The 21,268-nt window shown below is 39.8% G+C and overlaps 1 protein-coding gene across 1 annotated transcript; it reads right to left on the minus strand.

The window, feature by feature from the left end:
- Positions 1–625: 625 nt before the first annotated feature.
- LOC140231226 (sushi, von Willebrand factor type A, EGF and pentraxin domain-containing protein 1-like) lies at positions 626–20,037 on the minus strand. The gene is made up of 18 exons (XM_072311371.1): positions 19,995–20,037; positions 19,017–19,031; positions 16,410–16,592; positions 15,531–15,707; positions 14,468–14,725; positions 12,505–12,693; positions 11,587–11,868; positions 11,029–11,178; positions 10,277–10,471; positions 8,377–8,556; positions 7,524–7,556; positions 6,836–6,925; positions 4,563–4,655; positions 3,682–3,872; positions 2,735–3,129; positions 2,288–2,384; positions 1,552–1,765; positions 626–830 (listed from the first exon to the last, which is right to left on the minus strand). Exons 1-18 carry the CDS (start codon positions 20,035–20,037, stop codon positions 646–648), a joined length of 2,970 nt encoding a protein of 989 aa, XP_072167472.1. The 3' UTR covers positions 626–645.
- Positions 20,038–21,268: the final 1,231 nt, after the last annotated feature.

Below are 21,268 nucleotides of genomic sequence, written 5' to 3' on the forward strand. Positions count from 1 at the left end.
GTAATACAAGAAATTATATGATCGATTGACTGATAAACATTGAAAATGGATGAAACAAAGAAACTAAGACAAAAAGACCTATAACCCAACTTATCCGAAACAAAACCCTGAACAAATCCCTACACTAAGTCGCTGTCATGCCGGAAAAGAGAGGAGAGAAACAAAGTAGTATGTGTGTGTGTGTGTGAGTGTGTGTGTGTGTGTGTGTGTGTGTGTGTGTATGAGAGAGAGAGAGGGGGGGGGAGAAAACAGCTTAATGCGTGGAGTGAAGATAAGAGAAAAAAAGAAGAAAAAGAGAAAACTGCTTTCCTTATGTTTCCTTACTGCTTTCCTTATGTTTCAAAGTAACATTTTTTTTTTCAAATAGAAATAAGCCGATGAAAACGACATTCTCTGATAGGGTATTATTGTACTTAGTTCGCGTTAGAAGTGAAAAAAAAAATGAGTGCACGCTTCTCAAAAATGACGACTTATCAATACGTTACGTGAAATCAAAGGTGCATCATAGCATCAGAACAATCATTAAAGACTATGGAGCGTTGCTGATACTAAACGCATTCGTACCATGTGTGTGCAAACCATGGATTGGAAATCTCGAGGCGAATTTTGAAAGCTCCTTCCCATTCTCTAAAATGCAATGGACGCTTAACATTTATGTGTGACGTCACGGTCCTCCAGAAGAAGTACTTCCGAGGAGTCTTTGCTGCGTCGAGGAGCAAGCAGAGGCGCCATCTTGTGCAGGACCACTGCAAAAGCAGCAAGCAGGATGAGGACAGTTGTTGCCAGGGCAACCGAAACCAACATCCACGGGTTGAAGCGAAGAGAGGTCTCTGAGATAAAAGCAAAGCAAGCATGACGGACAATGACGGGCAATACTGATCATCTTGCTTTATTCATTTGCTGGTGTTACTTTGAAACTGTAGATTTGTGAAAAACATTGATGCGAAAACTTATTTAAGTTTCTTTGGATTCAGTTTTGGTTTACGAATTAATGAATGTTTGAATTAAGTCTGAAATATGGATTGCACTGATACTAGCACCCTCTTTTGCTCTTTTTATTCTCTTTCTCATTTCAGAGTTTCGTTATCTGTGTTCTATTATGTACATACAAAGTGAAAGGAGGTATGGCATCCTTTTTTTTTTCCACATATTTAAAATCTGCAGATGTGGTCGGTAATCTGGATTGTCATGTTTGAATAATGCCTCAATGTGAAATGTTCCTAAACTTCCCATCAAAGAAATATAAAATGTCAATTTCATTAGTGTTAGTAGTCATGAGGTGGCTTTAATTTAGCAGTGCCGATGTCATGTATATTACGGTGTCCATACTGTCAAGCTAAGACTTTGCGTGACAGTATGGACACCGTAATACACATTACATCAGCACTGTTAAATTAAAGCCACCACATGACTACTACCATTAATGAAATTTACACATTATTTTTATCACTGTCAAGCTTTGCATGACAGTGATAAGATTATACAGCAAAAAATTACCACAGTACCCGTATTTGAAAACAGAAACGAAAATGATACCACTATTCAGCGTACCATTTGGAACTGGACGTCTGTGCCTGTCTTGTTCCCTCGGGCTGCGTCTCAGTCTCACTGGTCCCTGTGTGACTCTCTTCTCTGCTAATCTGGGAGAGTGGATAATGTCACGTCTGTCGCGGTTCTGCAACGCTTTGAAACACTCGGGTTTGCACTCGGATGGCTCTTCCTCGCCAACGGCTGCGCACACCAGCAAGTCACAGTGGATGTACACCTGTGGATGAAGATATTTTTTATAAAGTATATGGGTTCGCCGCTGTCCTTGAAGTAAATATCACTGAACTTGAACCTGACCCTTTCTTACAAAATCTGTCAATCGTTCTCTTCCTTACGCAAATAGATAACTTCCATATGTTATGTTCACACTTATGTTGGCTTTCAATGAGGGTAGTCGATGGAATATGGATGAATATCGGCAAGACAACATTGCAGACTGGAAGAATGTCGTGCAGATGCAGTATCAAATTCAACATCAAAGAAGCAGCACGAACGACCACAGGGACAAGCAACCTCACCACCATCACAGCAGAACAGCAGCACAACAACGGTAGTCGTAACTATAACAACAGTTAAGCAACTATACAACGACAACAACAACAACAACAAGAACACACATAAACCTATGAACTTGTTTAACTGTTAGATTAATTTGCCCACATTACATTTGGTTTGTCCTTAATACGTACATCAGGTGTTCGTTCATAATGAAACTGTTTTTTTTTTTCTTCGTCCTCACCCTGTTACCAAGTCCAACAAATCTGAACGCGCTCATCGTCACGCCGACAAAGTTAAGCTCGTCAGGCCATATGCTAACTGTGGAATCCACGGCACACCTGAGATGATTATGAAAAAAAAAAAACGAAATGTGAGTTTGGAATAAGGTAAATATAAAAGAATCCAAGAAAAAATGTGTCACCCACAAGGGCATGAATCATCATTAGTTCGAGTTTAAAACAAGCAAAGAATTGAAGCATTGAATTGCCTCTAAACTTCTAAAGTTTAAGAGTTCCTCTTTATAATAGAGACACCCTTTAAGGTTGTTAACTATCAATACGGACACATTTTGCCAACCTGTACATACATGTAAAAGCTGGAATGGTAACGTTTCTCTCAACACGCCTCGACAGAACATTATTATCATTTATCTGCCGTTAGCAAGCACAACGCTTGAACTCATATTCACCCTTGTTGGATAATGGGGTACTTCTCGTCCTCGTATGAAGTAGATGGTGTCGCCACACAACTTCCAATGCTGAGGTCCAGTGTGCCATCTTGGGATGGGACAGAGGCACCGAAATATAGATCCTCATTAAGCTCTAAATCTATGGGATAATCCGTTTCGGCGTATTTCTCCATGAACCCTCCGTCCTTGTAATAGTCCAGCGAGAAGGCGTACATCCCAGCAGAGGATTGATTGGAAGAAAGTCTGTAGTTGGATATCTGGTAGGAGCGCAGACCGACTCGGGCCGAGCGGTTGTAGGAGCACTGAAAGGGTATGTATACCTCGGCCAAGCGAGTTACGACATGCGATTTCTTCTCCACCACCACATTGCCGTATACTTCAACATTGTCTTCTTCCTGAAATTACGTGGATTTATAAGAGTGATAAGTGGTAATCAAATACCTCGTCGGAGGTATGGGCCATTTTCTCTGTTTAATGCAGTTATTTCTCTAATCAAAATTGGAAGTAGGTACATTGCATCATTGCAGATGGCAATCATGATAATAATTTGAATTATAACCCGTTAAAACTATACGTATAAAGTTCAGAAGTATTGCCAGTGACTGAAGGAGTTGCCAGAGGAAGAAAAAACAAAGATAATCTGAAACCATTACTGACATTCTTATACATCAAAACTTATTTTTGATTAGTAACCAAAACTTATACACTCTACTATTGCATAAAATTCGTATGATAACCAACTGGACAAAGGACACACGCTTCTCTTCATTGGGAATCGAAAGAAGGATTAAGGTGATGTTGGCAACCAAGATCCATAGTGGTACTTCAAACATGTCGTCTCAAAACTTTTTTTTCTTAATTACACCTCTCAAGAATAACAGACTCAAATTCCATCAATACGAGCAATGTAGTTTTGCTAATGGCTGTGAAAGGAGTAACTACCGTACCGAGATTGTGTTGTTGCAGTCCGTCAAGTTGGTTGCCACGGTGATGAACAAATTGTCCTCGGATATTTCGCCAACACACGTCTCGTCACCCAGGAGATGAAGATCGTCAACTTGGGTGACTCCACCAGCCAGAGCAATGGGGATCCTTACAGCCATGCTGTGGTCATCGCACGTGAGGGTGATTCCGTCCGCTTGGAGATTAGGACAAAGAGATCGATTAAACAACTTATACTGAAAGCTTCGATTATGATCTTATTTACCCATCCCTACTGGAAAGAACGCAGTGTCCCACAGTATGGGAAATATAGAGTGAACGTAATGTGAACACAATGTGAACACATTGTGAACACAGTGTGAACACAGTCTTCACACTGTTAGATTTGAGCTGTAACAGTTTGAACACATCATGAATTATCAATTCACAGTGTGACGGAAAATATTACCATGTGAATCCTTTGTGAAAACCAAACCACAGTGTGAAATCATCTCGACCGTTTTCACACAGTCGACAATTGTGATCACACTGTGAACACAATGTGGGAATATTGTTCTTTCCAGCATAGGGATGGCAGCCTATTCATTGTTACCTCGACCTTCCTGACGGCCCTGCCATTATTTGCTCCGATTCTTAAACCTCGATCAGAGAGGGACATGGTGAGCGAAACATTTGGTTTATGAATTCGAAGGTAGGATATCCTGAGCAAGATTTTATTGTAATCAACTGACAGAAATAACAGTATTGTGATATTTCAAATAGTATATTCCTGATTTTTTTTTGAAGAAAGATGAAAATTAAGTGTTCCACTGTGTTACGTCAACAGTTATCACCTAAATGCACTTAATTTGACTCTCAAAAAATTGTTGATTGATATCATATCTACCGGGTAGATTTGTAACTGTAATTGGGAAGACTGAGGTCCCTCCACCGGCTGTCATGGTGTCTTTGGGAGTTGATGTTTGGTATTCGCTGGTACCTGTGGAAAGGAGGTTGAGAAATCCGAAAGTATAATGCCACTCCATGTTCAAGTTGCCTGAACGAATAAAAGTAAAATCATTCAAATAGAGTGGAAGAAGCATTCTCGCAATCCAACATTAGACGTGACATATGGAATTTGAAGAATTCATGTGATCACATTCACATTTACACGAGAGAATGAAATGGTTGCAACCGCATACAGCACACTTGAGGTTTCCTCATCCCTGGCCTATTGGTTTGAAACATAGAACATTCATAAAGAGCATTCATGATAGCAATCATATTTGTTAATAGCAAATCATCACTCCTGGAGCCCCTGGTATCAGGTTCCCACCACATTACAATGATTTGATGCGAAAGTTGTAATCATTCTCTTTCTTCTTCAGTCTTGTTCCAAAAAAGGGATATCTAGTGATTATTCGTGTGTAGGTCCACTGCAGACTTTCCAGGAGGTAACATCTTGCACCTGGCAGTGACTGATCTAATCTGCAAGTATTATTGCCGTCGCCATCAGTGTTTCATGACAGCGTGTATAATTTCGCAATCTCTAAAACAATTTCGCGCTTCACCATTAGTGTCCAATTGTCATGAAACTATATACAGTGTAATCCTTTTCAGTCTACTCCAAAAGAGCTGGCAACTAAGAAATGAAGCTCCTTTGTCAGAGGACACTACTGCCAGGCCGGGACTCGAACCTCACGTGTGCATAAGCCCATCGTCTAAGCCACGAAAGCTCCTGCTTATTCATCTGAAAACATCACAGAAGGGACGAGCTTTAAAACCAATCTCGAAACGCTCTTACTAGGCTTCTTTGAAGAGGTTGTTACGATGGGCGTTGTCCCTCTTCCATCGGTCGTGGTATTTTGAGGTGATGTTTGGCTTGAAGGGGTTGTTACCATGGGTGTTGTCCCTCTTCCACTGGTCGTGGTATTTTGATGTGATGTTTGGCTCCCCCTAGTACCTATGTGAGAAAATGCATTTTTAAACGTTTTGTCGTGGGTCTTGTCCGAGGTAAATACGATTACAGTTCATTATGCGAAAGGTTCGTTATTACGAACGTGCCGAAGATTTCTTTGTATGTCCGACAATTAAAAAAAAAAAATCTTGCGAAGATTCTACAGTCCGAAAATGAAATAAGATTTGCTAGTCGAACTCTATTTTCATTTTCGGACCAACAAATATCTAGCTATATACGGAATTTGAGTGTTTCGAAATGACGAACTGTAGAAGGAACTAACCTCCCTTATATATAATAACATTGCTCTGGCGTAAGCTGCATTGTTGGGAAAATACGTTTTGTGTACTTGATTTCTGGGATATTAAACAGGCATTATTCAACTTTACTTTATACCGAGTTGTACTCTGATGTTAAATGCAAGCACAAATACATCGACTTACAAAATAGTGAGGTTTATGCGGCCGGCGTAAAGATATCATAAACAAATATCAGCATGCTAATAAAGCTATCGCAGATAAATTTATTTCAACGATACTCTTTTTCTTTGGTTTTTAGAAAATTAATTATGCATGTAGTAAATCGGTCTCTCACAGACCTGGTCTTTCACAGATTTGCACCTTTTGACTTACACGGAAACAAAAAATCTGGTAGCATGCAGGGCCGGCGCAGCCGTGGGGGTCGTGGGGGCTCGGGCCCCCACACTTTTTGTGCACCATACAAAGGAATACATAAGGTGTCATCACTTTGGGCTTCCACACTTTTTTCAACCCGGAAGTACGTAAGTGGCATTAAAATAGAAATAGATAGAGATCTTGAAGTATGGCGGCGATAAGGTCATGTGTTTTCTCTGAAGATCTTTTTTTTTTTTAATAACACCCAGAAATGGGAGGGGAGAGGATGAGCTGAGGACCTTTTTTTTTTTCCACTTGCTTGTCAGCTGAAGAAACCCGAAAGTGGACGGGAAGAGATGAGCTGAGAAGCTTTTTTTTATTTCTTTATTTTTTTGCTTGTTAGCTCATGAAACCCGGAAGTGGGCCCCACACTTTTGAAAACACTGCGCCGGCCCTGGCATGTATGACCATGCAGCGTGGGATTTTCAAAGTGGAAACACAATGTGTTTTAGATTGAACGCCGAACACATAGAAGATAATTACCGCTGTCCTTTTTTGATAGTCAAAGGCACAAACCAATTACATGATAAAGATTAAGACTGTCCTTACTTGGCGGGTTTGAAACTGTTGTTGTGACGGGCGATGTCATCCCTCTATCGGTTGTACCGCGTGGAGATGCTGTCTGATAGTTACTGGTGCCTGTGGAACAGAAGTAGAGACATTTTGAAAATTAATCACGGGATGAATAACATTCGCAGTCGTTTCATTGTGCTTTTCACAAAGCGTTCCAAAATTATTCACTTCTTTTCTCCGTATAGGCCTAGACGAAACAATTTGCCAAGCAATGGTTTAAATCTTGTCAGCATACGTTTAACTTTATTGTCAATCCCTCTCACAATATGTGTGTCTACATGTACCAATATAGGTGACATATGATAATGTTTAGATGTATTTATAATCCTCTTGTTGGTAAAATTGTAAAGGGAAACAGAAAAGAAAAGAAAAACCTTGTTCCGAGAAAAAAGACAAGAAAACTAGTCCATTATTAGTGCTGGCTACATCTCATTTTGGTTAATTGTCTTTTTAAATTGAGAAACTCAAGAAGATAATTTAGTTGAACAGTTTCCCAACGAATCATGACACCATGGTAACATGGTAACAAGATGTCAGCCGTATTTATGTGCCTAAAGGTGCAAATTTGCTTCGCCAATAAATCAACCTCCCATGAACATTCCGTAAGAATGGTGCCACGCGAGTATAGTGTCAAACCAACACTGCATTATGGTGAAAGCCTTACCTGGGGAATTTGTCGATGTCGCCGAGGGTAACACTGTGCGAGAATAATATGAAGGAAGCAAACTTGATCAATAGCGATCTCTGGCAGTGATGTTACGACACTTCTGTTTGTCGATAAATTCGTAAGCGAAATAATTTTTGAATATTATTCTGACAGACTTACTATCTACAATTTCCTAGAAATTGGCAACCATAAACATGCTCTGTGTACAGTATCTTGCATTGGTAATGCTGTTGTTGCAAACAAGAAGTTTTGTTCACAAAAATGCAGTAAGTGGTAGTTATTTCATGCTGGCCATTTGGGAATTTCAAAATAAGATTAGCTTGTTGAAAGCGGTATGATAGGAATGTTTGGATTTATTATTGCAATCACGTTGTGATGGTAGGAAACTTTAAAGTAGTCAATCTTACTGAGGAAAAACTATGATTGAGACATTCTAGTTTCCAATAATCTTCCAGTTGACTTCTTTTCCTTCTCTTCTCCCTCTTCCAAAGATTACTTCTTTGTTGTTCTACCATATTTTCCTATATCCTCTTCTTCTTTTCCCAACTTCGACTAACTACATACTTGTATGGTAAACTGATAGTGACACTGACATACACCAGCACTTCATCAAAGCCATATACAACGACTATTGTTATTGGTTTTCTAAAAAAAAAAAAAAAAATGATGTTTTACCCTCAAAACTGATTTAGAATGCTATAGATTGAATTAAATTGTATTAAAAATTATATATATATATATATATATATAAAAAAAACCAAAACAAAACACAACTCCCTTTTTGAAGTACTAGACCTGCAAGTCTGATGATAAGAGAGGTCCCGTGGTATCAGGCAGGACGCCCTCTTACCTTCGCAGGTACCAGTGGGCGTAGTGAAATCTCCGTTTGCTTGGCAAACTGACGTGACGTCACCACTTGGGTAATATCCCTCGTTGCACACATAGACTACATGCGAGCCGTAATAGTTTCCGTCAATGAGCACAGGCTCAGAATTGTTCACGTGAGGTATGTCCGATCCGCACGTTATAGCTTTGGGGAAAAGTAACCAAACAATGAAACAAACATTATTATCCTCCGCAGTGAAAAAAAAAATGTAATTGACACCTAGGACTCCGAAGAGATGAACAAAAATTGACACCAAAGGCCGTGTCACACCTTTCCGGGCAAGCCTTGCATGCTACTTGCGAAGAATAATTTTTACTACCCGGAGATCCCCGCAGATGACCCGCACACGACAGTTCCTCGCACGTATCTCATCCGTAGTCGCCCGGAGGTGCGCACGGAGATCTTTTTACCGCAACCCTGTTTAGACCCTGTCCCACCTTTCCGGGTAAGCTACGCGGGCTTTTTGCTTGTGGGGATTGTCCAATATACCGGACAATTTCTGAGGGCGGACTAGGATTTGGGCGAGTCAGTGCATGTGTCTTACTTGATGGACGCGTTCTACTTAAGTTCTACTTGCGGGTATTCTGTGTGACCTGTGTGCCAGACGCGTGGGGGCTGACAACCCAGAGAAGGAATTCCTCTGAAGGAATGGCAGAAGTCCCACAGAATGTCATTATCTCGGCCGCATACGGAGACTGCGAAGTACGTACCTGCGTGGGAGTTGCCTTCGAGGTGCTGCCGCTAAGGGGCCTCCTACTGGTGTTCTGCATGGACCTCTGCGGGCAATCCCCGCGACACACCCGGAAAAGGTTTTGGTCATGCTCAAAACTTGGCTGCGGATAAATCGGACTTGCGTGCGCATCTCCGGGCAACTACGGGCGAGATACGCGCTAGGTACTGTCAGGTGCGGACCAACTGCGGAGAGCTCCGGGTAGCAAATTTGTTTCCCAGCAAGTCAACCCGCAAAACTTCCCCAGATACGGTATGACAAGGCCTTGAGCATGCTCCAAACTTGTTCCGAGTGAGCCGTGGGGGTTCGCTCGCAGAGGTACACGCAGAACACCAGTAGGAGACCCTTACCGGCAGCACTTCGCAGGCAACTCCAACGCAGGTACTTCGCAGTACCCGTAAGTCGCTCGTAATAGAAAACGGATCTGTTTCAACAGCTCTCACGCAGGTCACACGGGATACACTCAATTAGAAGGTAAGTAGCGCGTCTAGCAGGTAAGGCACAAGTGCGAAACTCGCAAACATTCTTGTCCGCCCGGGGAAAATTCTCCTGCGAGCTGGAAAATCCCTACTCGCAACAAGCCCGCGTAGCTTGCCCGGAAATTTGAGACACGGCCTTTAACTAAACAAAATGCACTGACAAATTTTTGTCACAAATGTAGATGAGTGGCGAATTCCTCTTTAATCTTTTCAGCACGCCAAAATGAAATCTATGAACATCTGTCACATTTAGGCCTTATAAACAAACATCATTTCAATTAGAGCTTCTTCTCCCACCCTTTCGGTGACATCAGAGATTACACAAATATACATTGTGCAGTTTTCTCTTGAGTTTTTGGTTGTTGTTGTTGTTGTTGTTTATTCTCGAAGAGAAGACAGGGATGATTTAATGCCAAAAAAAGAGAGAGAGAGAGAGAGAGAAAAAAAAACCCAATAACGTTAATACACATTGACTGGCGGGGTACATCTTCGTGGGCTCGTACTGTTCAACATATTAAACAAGTTGATTACAGAGTGACGACATAATTCGCCATCCAAGTATTGTCCCCTGCGCCTCATGAGAGCAGCCTGTGAGAGGACACTCGAAAACACGAGCGCGGACTCGCAGAGGACAGAACTGTCGCCGGATACATACGAGTACAAGTTGGTGCGGGAAGGTCGTAAGTTCCATCCTGCATGCATTCCAGTTGATCTTCCCCTATCAGATCAAAACCGACGTCACAAGAGAAGGTCAAGGTGGAACCAAACAGCCGATCCGGATGGGTTGAGGTATAACTTCCGTGTCGAGGGGTTCCAGGGTCACTACACTGGACAGGAACTCTGTTGACCGCTGGTACGATAGGGCCATGAAGAATGGATAACGAAGTGTGCTATTTATTACTGACATTGACCTTGTTTTCTTTTACGAATTATGGCATGATATTTTTCCTGATCTTTCGAATCCAACACATCTTGCAATATTGTTTGGCTCAAATTGATTGTATTATCACTCTTCATCCATGTTAGCTAACAAATCTTTACGAACGGAAGAACAATGCAAGTAGGCCTATATAAAAATATGACAGTATCTTGAGAACCTATACCATCTAACATCAATGAACATTATCGTAATCATAATTGTGAGAGATAGCCGCTTTACAAACATTCTTCAATATATTTTAATCCTACGGTAACATTTCAACTGCTATTACTATTTTCTTTTATTCATATTCCGATTGTGCAATTGGAAAATATTTGACAGGATACAAGTCAAACGATGCACATTATTATGGTGATAACAACGGCAGTAGAAATTGTAAGATTGTCTTACGCAGAGAGTACTTCTATTGGACTACCATTATCAACTATGAATGGAAGAGCTAACTAATCCCATCCCCCTTTTCTTACGGTATTGGCAGATATGGCCGGGAGAATTGTCTGTTCTTTCACAATTCTCGTCGTTCCACAAATAGTTGAAATTAATGAGTAAGTCCACGCAGTGCTCACTGACTGAGCTTGGTTCGTCTGGGCCCCAAAATGTGTTGTTGCCAACAAGATCTGTCAAAATGCAATCGGGATTGAAAAACCTTATCATTTCTCTGTCATTGTCATGATCATTGTTTCTATGTTTGTGATCAATATTGCACAGAATTTTAGTATTTTAGATTTTATTTGATAGCCTATTGTGATCTTATAATTTTGTGGCATTTCATTTGATAGTCTATTGTGATCTTATTATCTTGTGGCATGTTTGATATTTGATATTCTGTAGGTTATGTTAAAACATGTATTCTACATCACAGATTGATATCTTGATATAATTCTTTCTTTTTTTAAAATATTTTTGATAATAATTCTCTGTTTCGAATCAAATTATTAAAGGAAATTATGAAGTCCATCAGGTGTAACGTATTGTGTGGAAACATATGCATTCTGCAAAAGCTTGAACTTGCATGCCGACAGTACCTCCATCAGACCATATCCAGTCCCGTTGCGTTGACGTATCGCGGCTACCCCCGATCCACCAGTTCGGTTCCGAGCCTGGATTAATCCCCTCGTTGAGGGCGTTGGCCGTGTCCACCAGTAGCTGCTGCTTCACCTGGTCTTCGATCCTCACCAGCCAGCCCCCGTTCCCCGAGCAAGAGTCCCTTGAGTTATACCAGCTATTTGCTTGCTCCACAAAGGCCATGCACCTGCCATCGAAGAACACCTGAGTAGACCCACTGAACGCAGTCGGGCACGTTATGTCTGCAGAGCCAAGGAATGGAATGGATACTCTCTAGGCTGGAATGGTCTTCTCGGAGAAATCAGGGGCCCGTTTCATAAAACTTGTGATTAGTGACGAGTTGTCATAACTGCTGTATGCTACTGAAATTCCCGCATTTGATTGGCTGAGTGCAAATTTGTCACAGAAATATGGCAGTTGTCACTGATCACAAGTTTTAAGAAACGGGGCCCAGGACTTGCGTTAGCAGTAAATTGGACATAAAAAAAATCACAGGGATCGTTGAAAAAAAAAAGTGCTCGCGGGATTAAACAACGCGTCATGATGGTAATTACTTTAATGAAGATGTATGATGTAACATATATGGGGTTATCAAAGGATAGTGCTCGTGCTTGGATGATGATGCTCCCGTCACCCCTTCCTCTTCCCTTCCATTTTGACGGGTAATGAAGAACTCATGGGAAGCGGTAATAAAAATGTTTTTTTTTTTCTTTGAATTTTTCTTCAGATTTTCCTATATTTCTCTTTTGTGTGTGAGTGTGTTGGTGTGTGGATATGTTTGGAGGGATGGAGGCGCTATAATACCCTGAGTCTGAACAGGTTGGTATTCATTTGAGTACATTACCCAACTCACTTGCTAAACCTGTCAGCGAACCTACCAAACTCGCAGATGTAGTAGTTATTTCGTGGATTATCCGTGGAGGAGCACGACTCATCGTTCCAGGAGTAACTGTGAGCTGCTGAAGTCGGAATGTGACTAAAGCTGCTTAGCTGCAGACAGTATTCTTGGTCAGTCATGCTGTTTGGTTCTCCTGGAGCCCAGGAGAAGAACGAAATAACGTCTCCAGCTGTCATTAGATAAAAAACAGGAAAAAACAGGGAAACAGTGAACAAATCATCCTAAGGAATCCAACTTAGGAGTTCATAGATTAAAATAGTTATCCAGCTACACGAGGAAAATTATAGTAGGACCATTCTTTCGTGTGTATCCCACGCCATGTACTCATTACTGCCTGAAATCAAACAAAAACTAACTTATGACGAAGGAAAGAAAGGAAGATAGAAAAAGCAAGACCTGCGAAACTTCCATTGCGTTACACATTTACGACATGGTGGTGGAAGACCAATAATGTAGAAGGAATTATATACAATGTACTTTGCATGTACTTTTTATTTCAGGCCTTTGTGCACCAAGGGGTGATTGATATTTTGATAGTTGAAGACCTGAATATAAGAACGACCCAAGTCCAATTTTTGGCCAAAGTCAGTTTGACATGGGAAATTGTAGCTTATGCATGAACTCATCTTGTGTATAAATGATAAATCCTAATTACCCCCGGAAGTGCCTTAAATGAATGAGTTAAATCTTAAATTAATGTAAGAATGCAGGACTTGGGTCGTTCTTACATTCATATAATAGCGCCCTCTCTCATCCACCTCTCATCTCTATAGCAGAATATCATGTATATGAATCAAAGAACGACCCAAGTCCACCACACAAAATGGCCTCTCCACAATTAATGAAAATGTTAATTGTCATAATAAGATATGTTCTAATTTGTATATACAATGTTGCCTTCCCATCACAGTTAAATAGAATATTATTGGACAAACAAAAAAGATATGAAGGTTTTTTTTTAGTTTACTCGAAATGGTCTTCCATAATAATAATAATAATATGAACACTTGTAGTGCGCCGGTATTCATCGTGAAAAGATGCTCATGGCGCAAGAAAGAGAGGCAGAGAGAAAAAACCAGTGAAAAGGAGGTATGAGAAAAGGAATAAAGGAAATGTTTAAAAAAAGCTTGTCTAAATAGCCAAGTTTTAAGTGAGCTCTTCCATGGACTTGGGTCGTTCTTATATTCATATACTCAGTTGTATTTTCTATAATATTATGAGCTCCCTCGTGGAGACTTAATGAGCTCCTTTGCGGAGACGTCCATTATGAGCTCCCTTGTGGAGACGATAATAATGACCGGGCGGTGAGTTGGCTCAGTCGGTAGCGCGTCTGCCTCACGATCACGCGGCCCGGGTTCGAACCCGAGTCTGGACTGAGCAATGTTGTGTGTAAACATACCGTCCCCTCTAGCAAGAGGCAAAACACACTGTCCCTCGGATAGGACATAAAATGGAGGTCCCGTGTATGAGAGAGTCACAGCTCATGTACGTAAAAGATCCCGCTTCATTCATTCATCGCAAAGAGCAGGGTGTCTAACAAGGTGAAGTGGTCCCACCCCACATCCAACTGTACCTCATGGAAGACCAGCTTAGTGTAGCTGAATATGGGCTATCCAGCCATCTTCACAGATGGAAAATGAACAAGAACAACAACAACCTCCCTCGTGGAGACATGGTATATTCAATATTCTTGTTTAATATCGCTAAGATTTATAATGTTTGTTTTATGTTAGTATTGTCTGGGGCAAATTATTTGTATAGGGCCCCAATTGTTTTCTCTCTCTCTCTTCCTTTTTCTTTAAAACAACAACAGCACCCAGGGGAATGGTGGTGCGGCATTGAAAAGACAACATGATAAAGCAAATTTCTCCGAATCATACATTCTTGTATTCCTCCCGAGTGATACGTTCTATCATGATGCTTCGGATAAGAGACATACTCACAGCCAACCCATCTCCAGCTGAATCCGTTCGACGCTCCTATCCAGTAGGACAAACCTGACTGGCTCTCCAGCAATCTGTCCTCAAGGAAGATCTGCACGCTCCGATCGGGAATGACGGCCAGCTTGCCGATGGGGGCGGCATTTCCACAAGCGTAGTTTGCAGCGCCCCAAGTACCGCGATTGTCGGAAGCCAGGAAGCAAGTCCTATTGTTGTAGATCCAGCTTCCAGAAGGACATACTTCGGTACTACGAACATCAGCTGTAGAGTAATGATACACTTTTGCAATATCTTACGAAAAAAATCATGATATGTATACATCATGTTTGTGCCATTTTTTAACGACGTTTCACCGTGTCAATGAATCTCGATTGTAATGACTTATACTGCCAGCCGTTCCATGTAAGCATCCGTTTTACCTGACATTTCCATTACATTCATTTCCATTACTGTAGTTTTCACCCACGTCCCCTCCACATCTCCTTTCTTAAAACGGGCTTTCCATGAACGGAGCAAAACCCTGACTTTCATTTTCATCCGGCCAGTCGCAACGAAATTTGTTGTATTTAAATATTCATTACTCTGATAGTCCCTTCGTATGATACGGCATTTTTTCTTTTCAAAGAATACATAGGTGCAAATATCTTAATTGTCATTAGCAGCACATTGAAATTCATATAGTCTCTAATTGCTAAGAAAGTACTAAATATACGCATTTAGAGTGAAAATCCTGACCATCTTCAAGTTCCCTCTAACAGAATATAAATCAGCTCAGGCGATTTTCCATTGTCGCATGCTTTCCAAAAAAGCGTTACCCATTCGCAGCCACTACTGCAGACTAACAGTGGTGATGTAAAGGCGTCTTTAATGTGCTTGAAGATACACGATATTCTTTCTTTTAGTGTCAATTCAATGCATACTTTTGTTTCATAATTCAAATGAGTATTTTCTCCTTTCGTTTATTCAATTTATTGTCTATGAATGTGTATGTTAAAAAAAGGTAAAAGAAGCAAATGGAACGAAACGGAAATTAGAATGGCTTCAATTCAAATGAATCCATGCTCACGTATACAAGCAGGAGTACCGCCTGTCCATTCCCCGTCTTGGCCGCACGTCCTAGATGCCATCGAGTTTGATAAACGGTAGTTTACGTCACAGGAGAAAGTGATGACGTCAAGATATCTACGCCCACTTCCTTGAACTGATCCATGGTTCGGTTTGGCTGGCTCTGGACACTCGAGAGCTTTAGGAATCAGAAAGAATAGTAATCACATTAGCAACACATTATTTGAAATGGAGCTTATTACAATGTCTGCAAATCGACAATAAATAACGTAATACATGATTTAAAGTATAAAATTTATACAAGTTCAAACTGTCGATGTTATAAAATCTTCCAATCACAATAATAACACAACAAACTTAGTTAAAAAACTCTGGAGGGATTTTAAACGTACTGAAGACAGAGAATAATCACTTCACTATCATAAAGTATGCAGAATAGATGGTATGTTCTATAAAAAAACCACCTTACACCAGTTTGTCGTTGACTCAAGTAATTTCCATACCAATATCTGTCCCTAGATTAAGATAATACATTATGAAGACATGATCATATTTCTTTCTCATCAATAGTTGTGATACCTTACAATGCCTGGGCTCCATTGCTATGATTACAGAGGCATATCTTCATTGACCTTCTGCATCATTCTTTTTATTATCAATTTGCTCGCCCATCAATTCAGGATAAAAAATTACGCTACATCAGTATCTAAGCCATGAACAGATAATCTTCGAACTGCGATTTTCCTGCGTTATGGCCATAATCTTGTGTTTCGATGGTGTCGTATCATATCACACAAGCATATCATTAACGTATGTTATAAACAGATAGACTGCCAAAGCATGGGGTTAAATTCAGACGTTGTTAGATCTCGAGTCTCACCGTCACAGGACAAAACGTTCCCTGTCCAATTTCCCGAGGGAACATCACAGACCAGTACCGCTACACTCATTTCCTGAGGCAACTCGTAGCCCGGATAGCACTCGTAGATGGCGTAGTACTCGGTTCCATTTTCCTGGCTAATGCGATGAGCGTTCGGAATCACAGGTGGCTCACTACAAGGGACTGCTTATACAACAGACGTTTTTGAATGTGGTAAGATACAATAAGATAATAAAGGAATGGGCAGAGTACAGTCTTTGGAGAGATCGTATAGAAACTCGAGTGATTTGGTCAAGCACGAAAGAATTTTTATCATCGAGAGGCCCACATTCTACAACCATTTTTTTTCTATGGATCCCTCCATTTTCGCGCAATGTATGAATATGTTTCACTCTGATTACTTCAGTTCTTCATAAAATGTATCGTAGCTGTATAATGTTCCAATTATTGTTGTTTACTCTATTCAATGCACGTTGTCTTGTTTACATTATTTCTGTCACTGAAGAAAGGGAGTTTGTAGAAAAAAATTGGACCCAAAGGCACATCTCCTTCTTAGTGCTTTCTCTGCCATATCCTTGTGCGGCTCCAAATTCTGGTATAGAGAAACTTTATGGCACACGAAGTCTTGATCTATGCAGTGAACTATAGCTGTTTGAAACAAACAAAAAAATCATTCATTTTCCTGCTTTCCCTTACTTTCTTTCCTCCTTTCTCCTGTTTATGTCCATAATTTTCCTTCTCATGCGTTTTTTCTTCTCTTCACTTTCTTCTGCATTTGTTTTATCTTCATCTGAATCAGATTGTTTTTAATTTGGCGGAGTAACGGAATAGGAGGAAGTGGTTCACACACAGGTATCAATATATATTTCAAAATGTCATTTACATTTATGTGTTTTGATATACATGGCTACTCAAATACCAGGAATCAGGACTCTTTTTCTCTTGACCCTTTTTTCTCCTACATATGCAATAAAGTGACACTGCTGTTACTTTGGTCATCCACCTTTTATTGACAACAAATTGATCTGTTGTGAGCTGTTTTGTTGCAAAATAATCTTATCGCAGTATTGACACTTTATTTAGACATCAGAGGGTTTTAGTACTAAGTGAAGGCGCGATTTCATTGATTATCATAGTTTTGTATCCGGGATATTAATCTATGTTACATTTACATGCAGACATCAACAAAATAATAGAAATAAAACTCCAAACTATCAAATAACTAAAGACATTATGAGTATATTATGATAATAATGAAATCACATATGTTCGCATCTTGTTTCGATTGAATTTTCAACGAATTGTTCATTGGTGTGTATATCTCTACCTATCTCTTTCTTCTTTTTCAACCTTCTTATGTACAATTATGACTATGATGTATGCTATTCTTTTCATAATTACGTCCCTCTGCGCCTCAGAATAGGATACTAGATCGAAGGCGCATTAAAAATGCTGTACTTATTATTATTATATTTCATCTCAGTCATTGTCAGTTATTAACGAAACGACCAAATGAATGAAATACATATGAGAAACACACACTGTTCATACGAGGGTTGAATGGCAAGATTATAAACATGACAAATTGTGGAATTGTGCTAAAGTTAAAGCAAGGAGTTAAGCTATTGCCTTTGTCTTTTTCGAAAACAGCTATAATAATAATAAGGTATTCTTTATCCAGAATAGCCTCTTTAGTGTTGGCACTCCTCTACCAGAGGGTCTTGCCATTATCATTACCATAGCGTTACCAGGTACCCATTTCGCGTCTTCATATTAGGAGTCGGGTGTTTTATCCACTTTGCCACAGCGTCCCCACCCACAATCGAGCAGTTATCAAACAGTTCAGCCGATATGACTTCAAGCATGACATTTAGTATAGATTTGAATGGAAATTTCCATTCTTAAGATGCACGCCTTCGGGGCTGACTTGGAGCAGGCTGTTTGGTAGTAGCCTTATTCTACATACCGTTTGGTCACGCAATTATTTTAATATTGAGTCAAAAGTCAAATGCATACTGCTCACTTTATTTTATGGGGAAAAAAAAAAGAGAGAACCATCACGTTGAATTTGAACCTACTTTCATCAGACAACAACAACAACAAAATAATTGTGTTAATAGTTCTCCCAATCTCAAAGATTCGAGTGTTTGTTTTTGATTTGTACAAATATTAATTCTTCCCAAAGCACGTATTCTGGGCACCTCATAATAAAATATTATTGTTTTGTGGACGTGCAGCTTCCATACTTTGTCAACTTTTATTGATGCTGTCTCACGATCAATATCAGTTGACTTGGCACATTTTGTTATGCGATCTGGAAATACAATGAGAACTAAAAGAATTCAAATTCATGAAATTCTTCCGTCGAGATGTTTTCATTGCAACTGACCGACAACTTGCCCTATACATCGACGTAAATAAGCACTGAATTGATCAGTGTTTTAGTAGTAGCCATGATAAAAAATCATGGGCGTACACCCTGCTCGAGTATGTACGCCCATGATTTTATCATGGCTACTACTAAAACACTGATCAATTCAGTGCTTATTTACGTCGATGCAGGGCAATTTGTCAATCAGTTGCAATAAAAGAATTCAGTTAACATACCTTGTGCGAGTGCACCTGTGGACAGGAAGAAGAGGGAAGATAAGATATAAACCAATACATTCCTCAGTCTCTAAACTATTGAATAACAAACAGTCTTACACACTGGTCAATATTACGATCTTTCCATCTTCGTTGCTTTTTCTTTACTTTGGCAGAACAAGACTAGATCTGCTCACAGTTAAATCGATGACAAAAAGACAGTTCCTCGATTTTCAGCGGCTACATTGGCGTCGAAAAACGAAAATATATTTTTATAAATCAGCAGGAAAGGCTAGCCATAAATTGTATTGAATGAACCATCCGCTCAACATTATGACAGTGTCTCTTCCTGGTATATTTTCTGAATTGGTACCCGGTTGTCACATTGTATAAACAGAAACAGAAGTAATTATACTGTGACTGGGTGATCTAAATAAAATCACTTTTGAACATGCGAACATCACACGTGGATACCAAACTTACCCACAAAGTTATCGAATATGTGAAATGTCAAGGATAATTTGCAATAAACATTTTAGTCGAGTTATCATTTAAGGCCACACCACTGTAATGTCTCAAGATATTATGACTAAATGTAAGAAGTAAACCTTTACAACTTTAATATTCTATTAACTAAAAGTTACAGGAGATATCATAATTATACCACATCTTTTAAGAGTCTGAAAGTAGAACTCAAGAAAAGACAATAAATATCACATGCCAACATTTCCGTGCACTCACGAAGTGGTTTTTAGGGCATTTGGAATTATTTCTATGCAGGAATTTAGTCTCCAAATTATCGACGACTTCGGCGCAAACTTCACTGATTGTTATAAGGGAAACAGAAAATTGCCCTGGAGTCGCAAGTGAAAATTACACTAGTCCAAGCATTATCAATACAAACAATACAACCCCCCCCCCCCCAAAAAAAAAAAACACAAAAAAACTATAATATAATGAGAAACCAATGAGAAGAATGCATTGATGTCGCACACTTACCTGTAGAAAGTAACAGAAAAAAGGCAAGATTTCCAACAACCATGATTCCTTGTTTTCAATCTGTCGAGTTTTGAGTTATCGAGGACTGGCGTGTGTATAAACTATGTCCAAAGTAGCGATTTGGTGTCCTTTGGGCCTCATTACCGTTGCACCATTTACATATTCTCGCAATTTGTGTGAGTCTGTTCAGACATCGTTTATTCAGATCGATACCAAGGAGATTTCACTTACACGAAAAAGGACACTGTCACATGAATGGCGAGATTATTATCATCTCACTATTGATTGAGTGAATATAATTTGTTTATGGTCCATTTGACATTATTTTGATAGTTCATTCACGAAAAAGTAGGAAACTTCATTTTATCGTGAGTTTATTTAAGATTTCGACTGAGAAGTTCGAAAAATCTGTTTTTTTACCGCGTTGATCTCAAGACTTCAAGGTCAGTGTGAACGCATTTCGTTTATGACCTAAAAACTATATTCTGCCAATTTACTTTTGATAAGATGTTTTGGTAATGATATCAAAGTCCTCTTTGGCCATTTATCCACCACTGGAATGGACACATACACAAAATGCTCATACTCGCAATACTGAAGCAACTCAATAAACAAATCCACTCCTACCCTACCCTACCCTACCCCAGAACTTGTTTAGATAAAAAAATCAATTCGGCACACCGGTCCAGACGTATGGAATTCTTTACAATCTCAGTCCCGTGCAATTCGCTGAATAATAATTGGTTCCTGGCAAAGATTCGTTAAACACATGCTTGTAATTGCCAAATATCAGTGACCTAATTCACATATTCAGAACATGAATTCTTTTATTACTTGAAGCACCTTCATTCTATGTGATACTCTGCCTTCTGTCGTAGGCATGCCATGGAATGTTTTCTCTATTTTCATGAGCAGATGTAAGTAACTGGTCTGTACGTTGCTTCACCCAGCCGTTACCTGGCAACAGGGTGAATGCACCTGCCATAGTATTGTATTTGCACAGTGTATTATTGTACAGTGAACGAGGAGTCTTTCTATTTCTGTCTCTCCTTTTTTTCTTTAATTATCGCTATCCCTTTCTTCTTTGGTTTTCTGTCTCAGCATCACATTATGTACATGATGGTGTATGTTTTGTTGTATGAAATAGTTTGTGTTTGTTGTAGTTAAGTAAGTCGATAGTTGGTTAAAACTGTTTGTGCATGAGACCCCAATACTAAGCTCGGCTTACTGGGGATCCTCCTGTATGGTGCCTTGACTTTTTTTCTTTTATTATG

Source organism: Diadema setosum, chromosome 7 (genome assembly GCF_964275005.1).
Source record: "Diadema setosum chromosome 7, eeDiaSeto1, whole genome shotgun sequence".
NCBI lineage: Eukaryota > Metazoa > Echinodermata > Echinoidea > Diadematoida > Diadematidae > Diadema > Diadema setosum.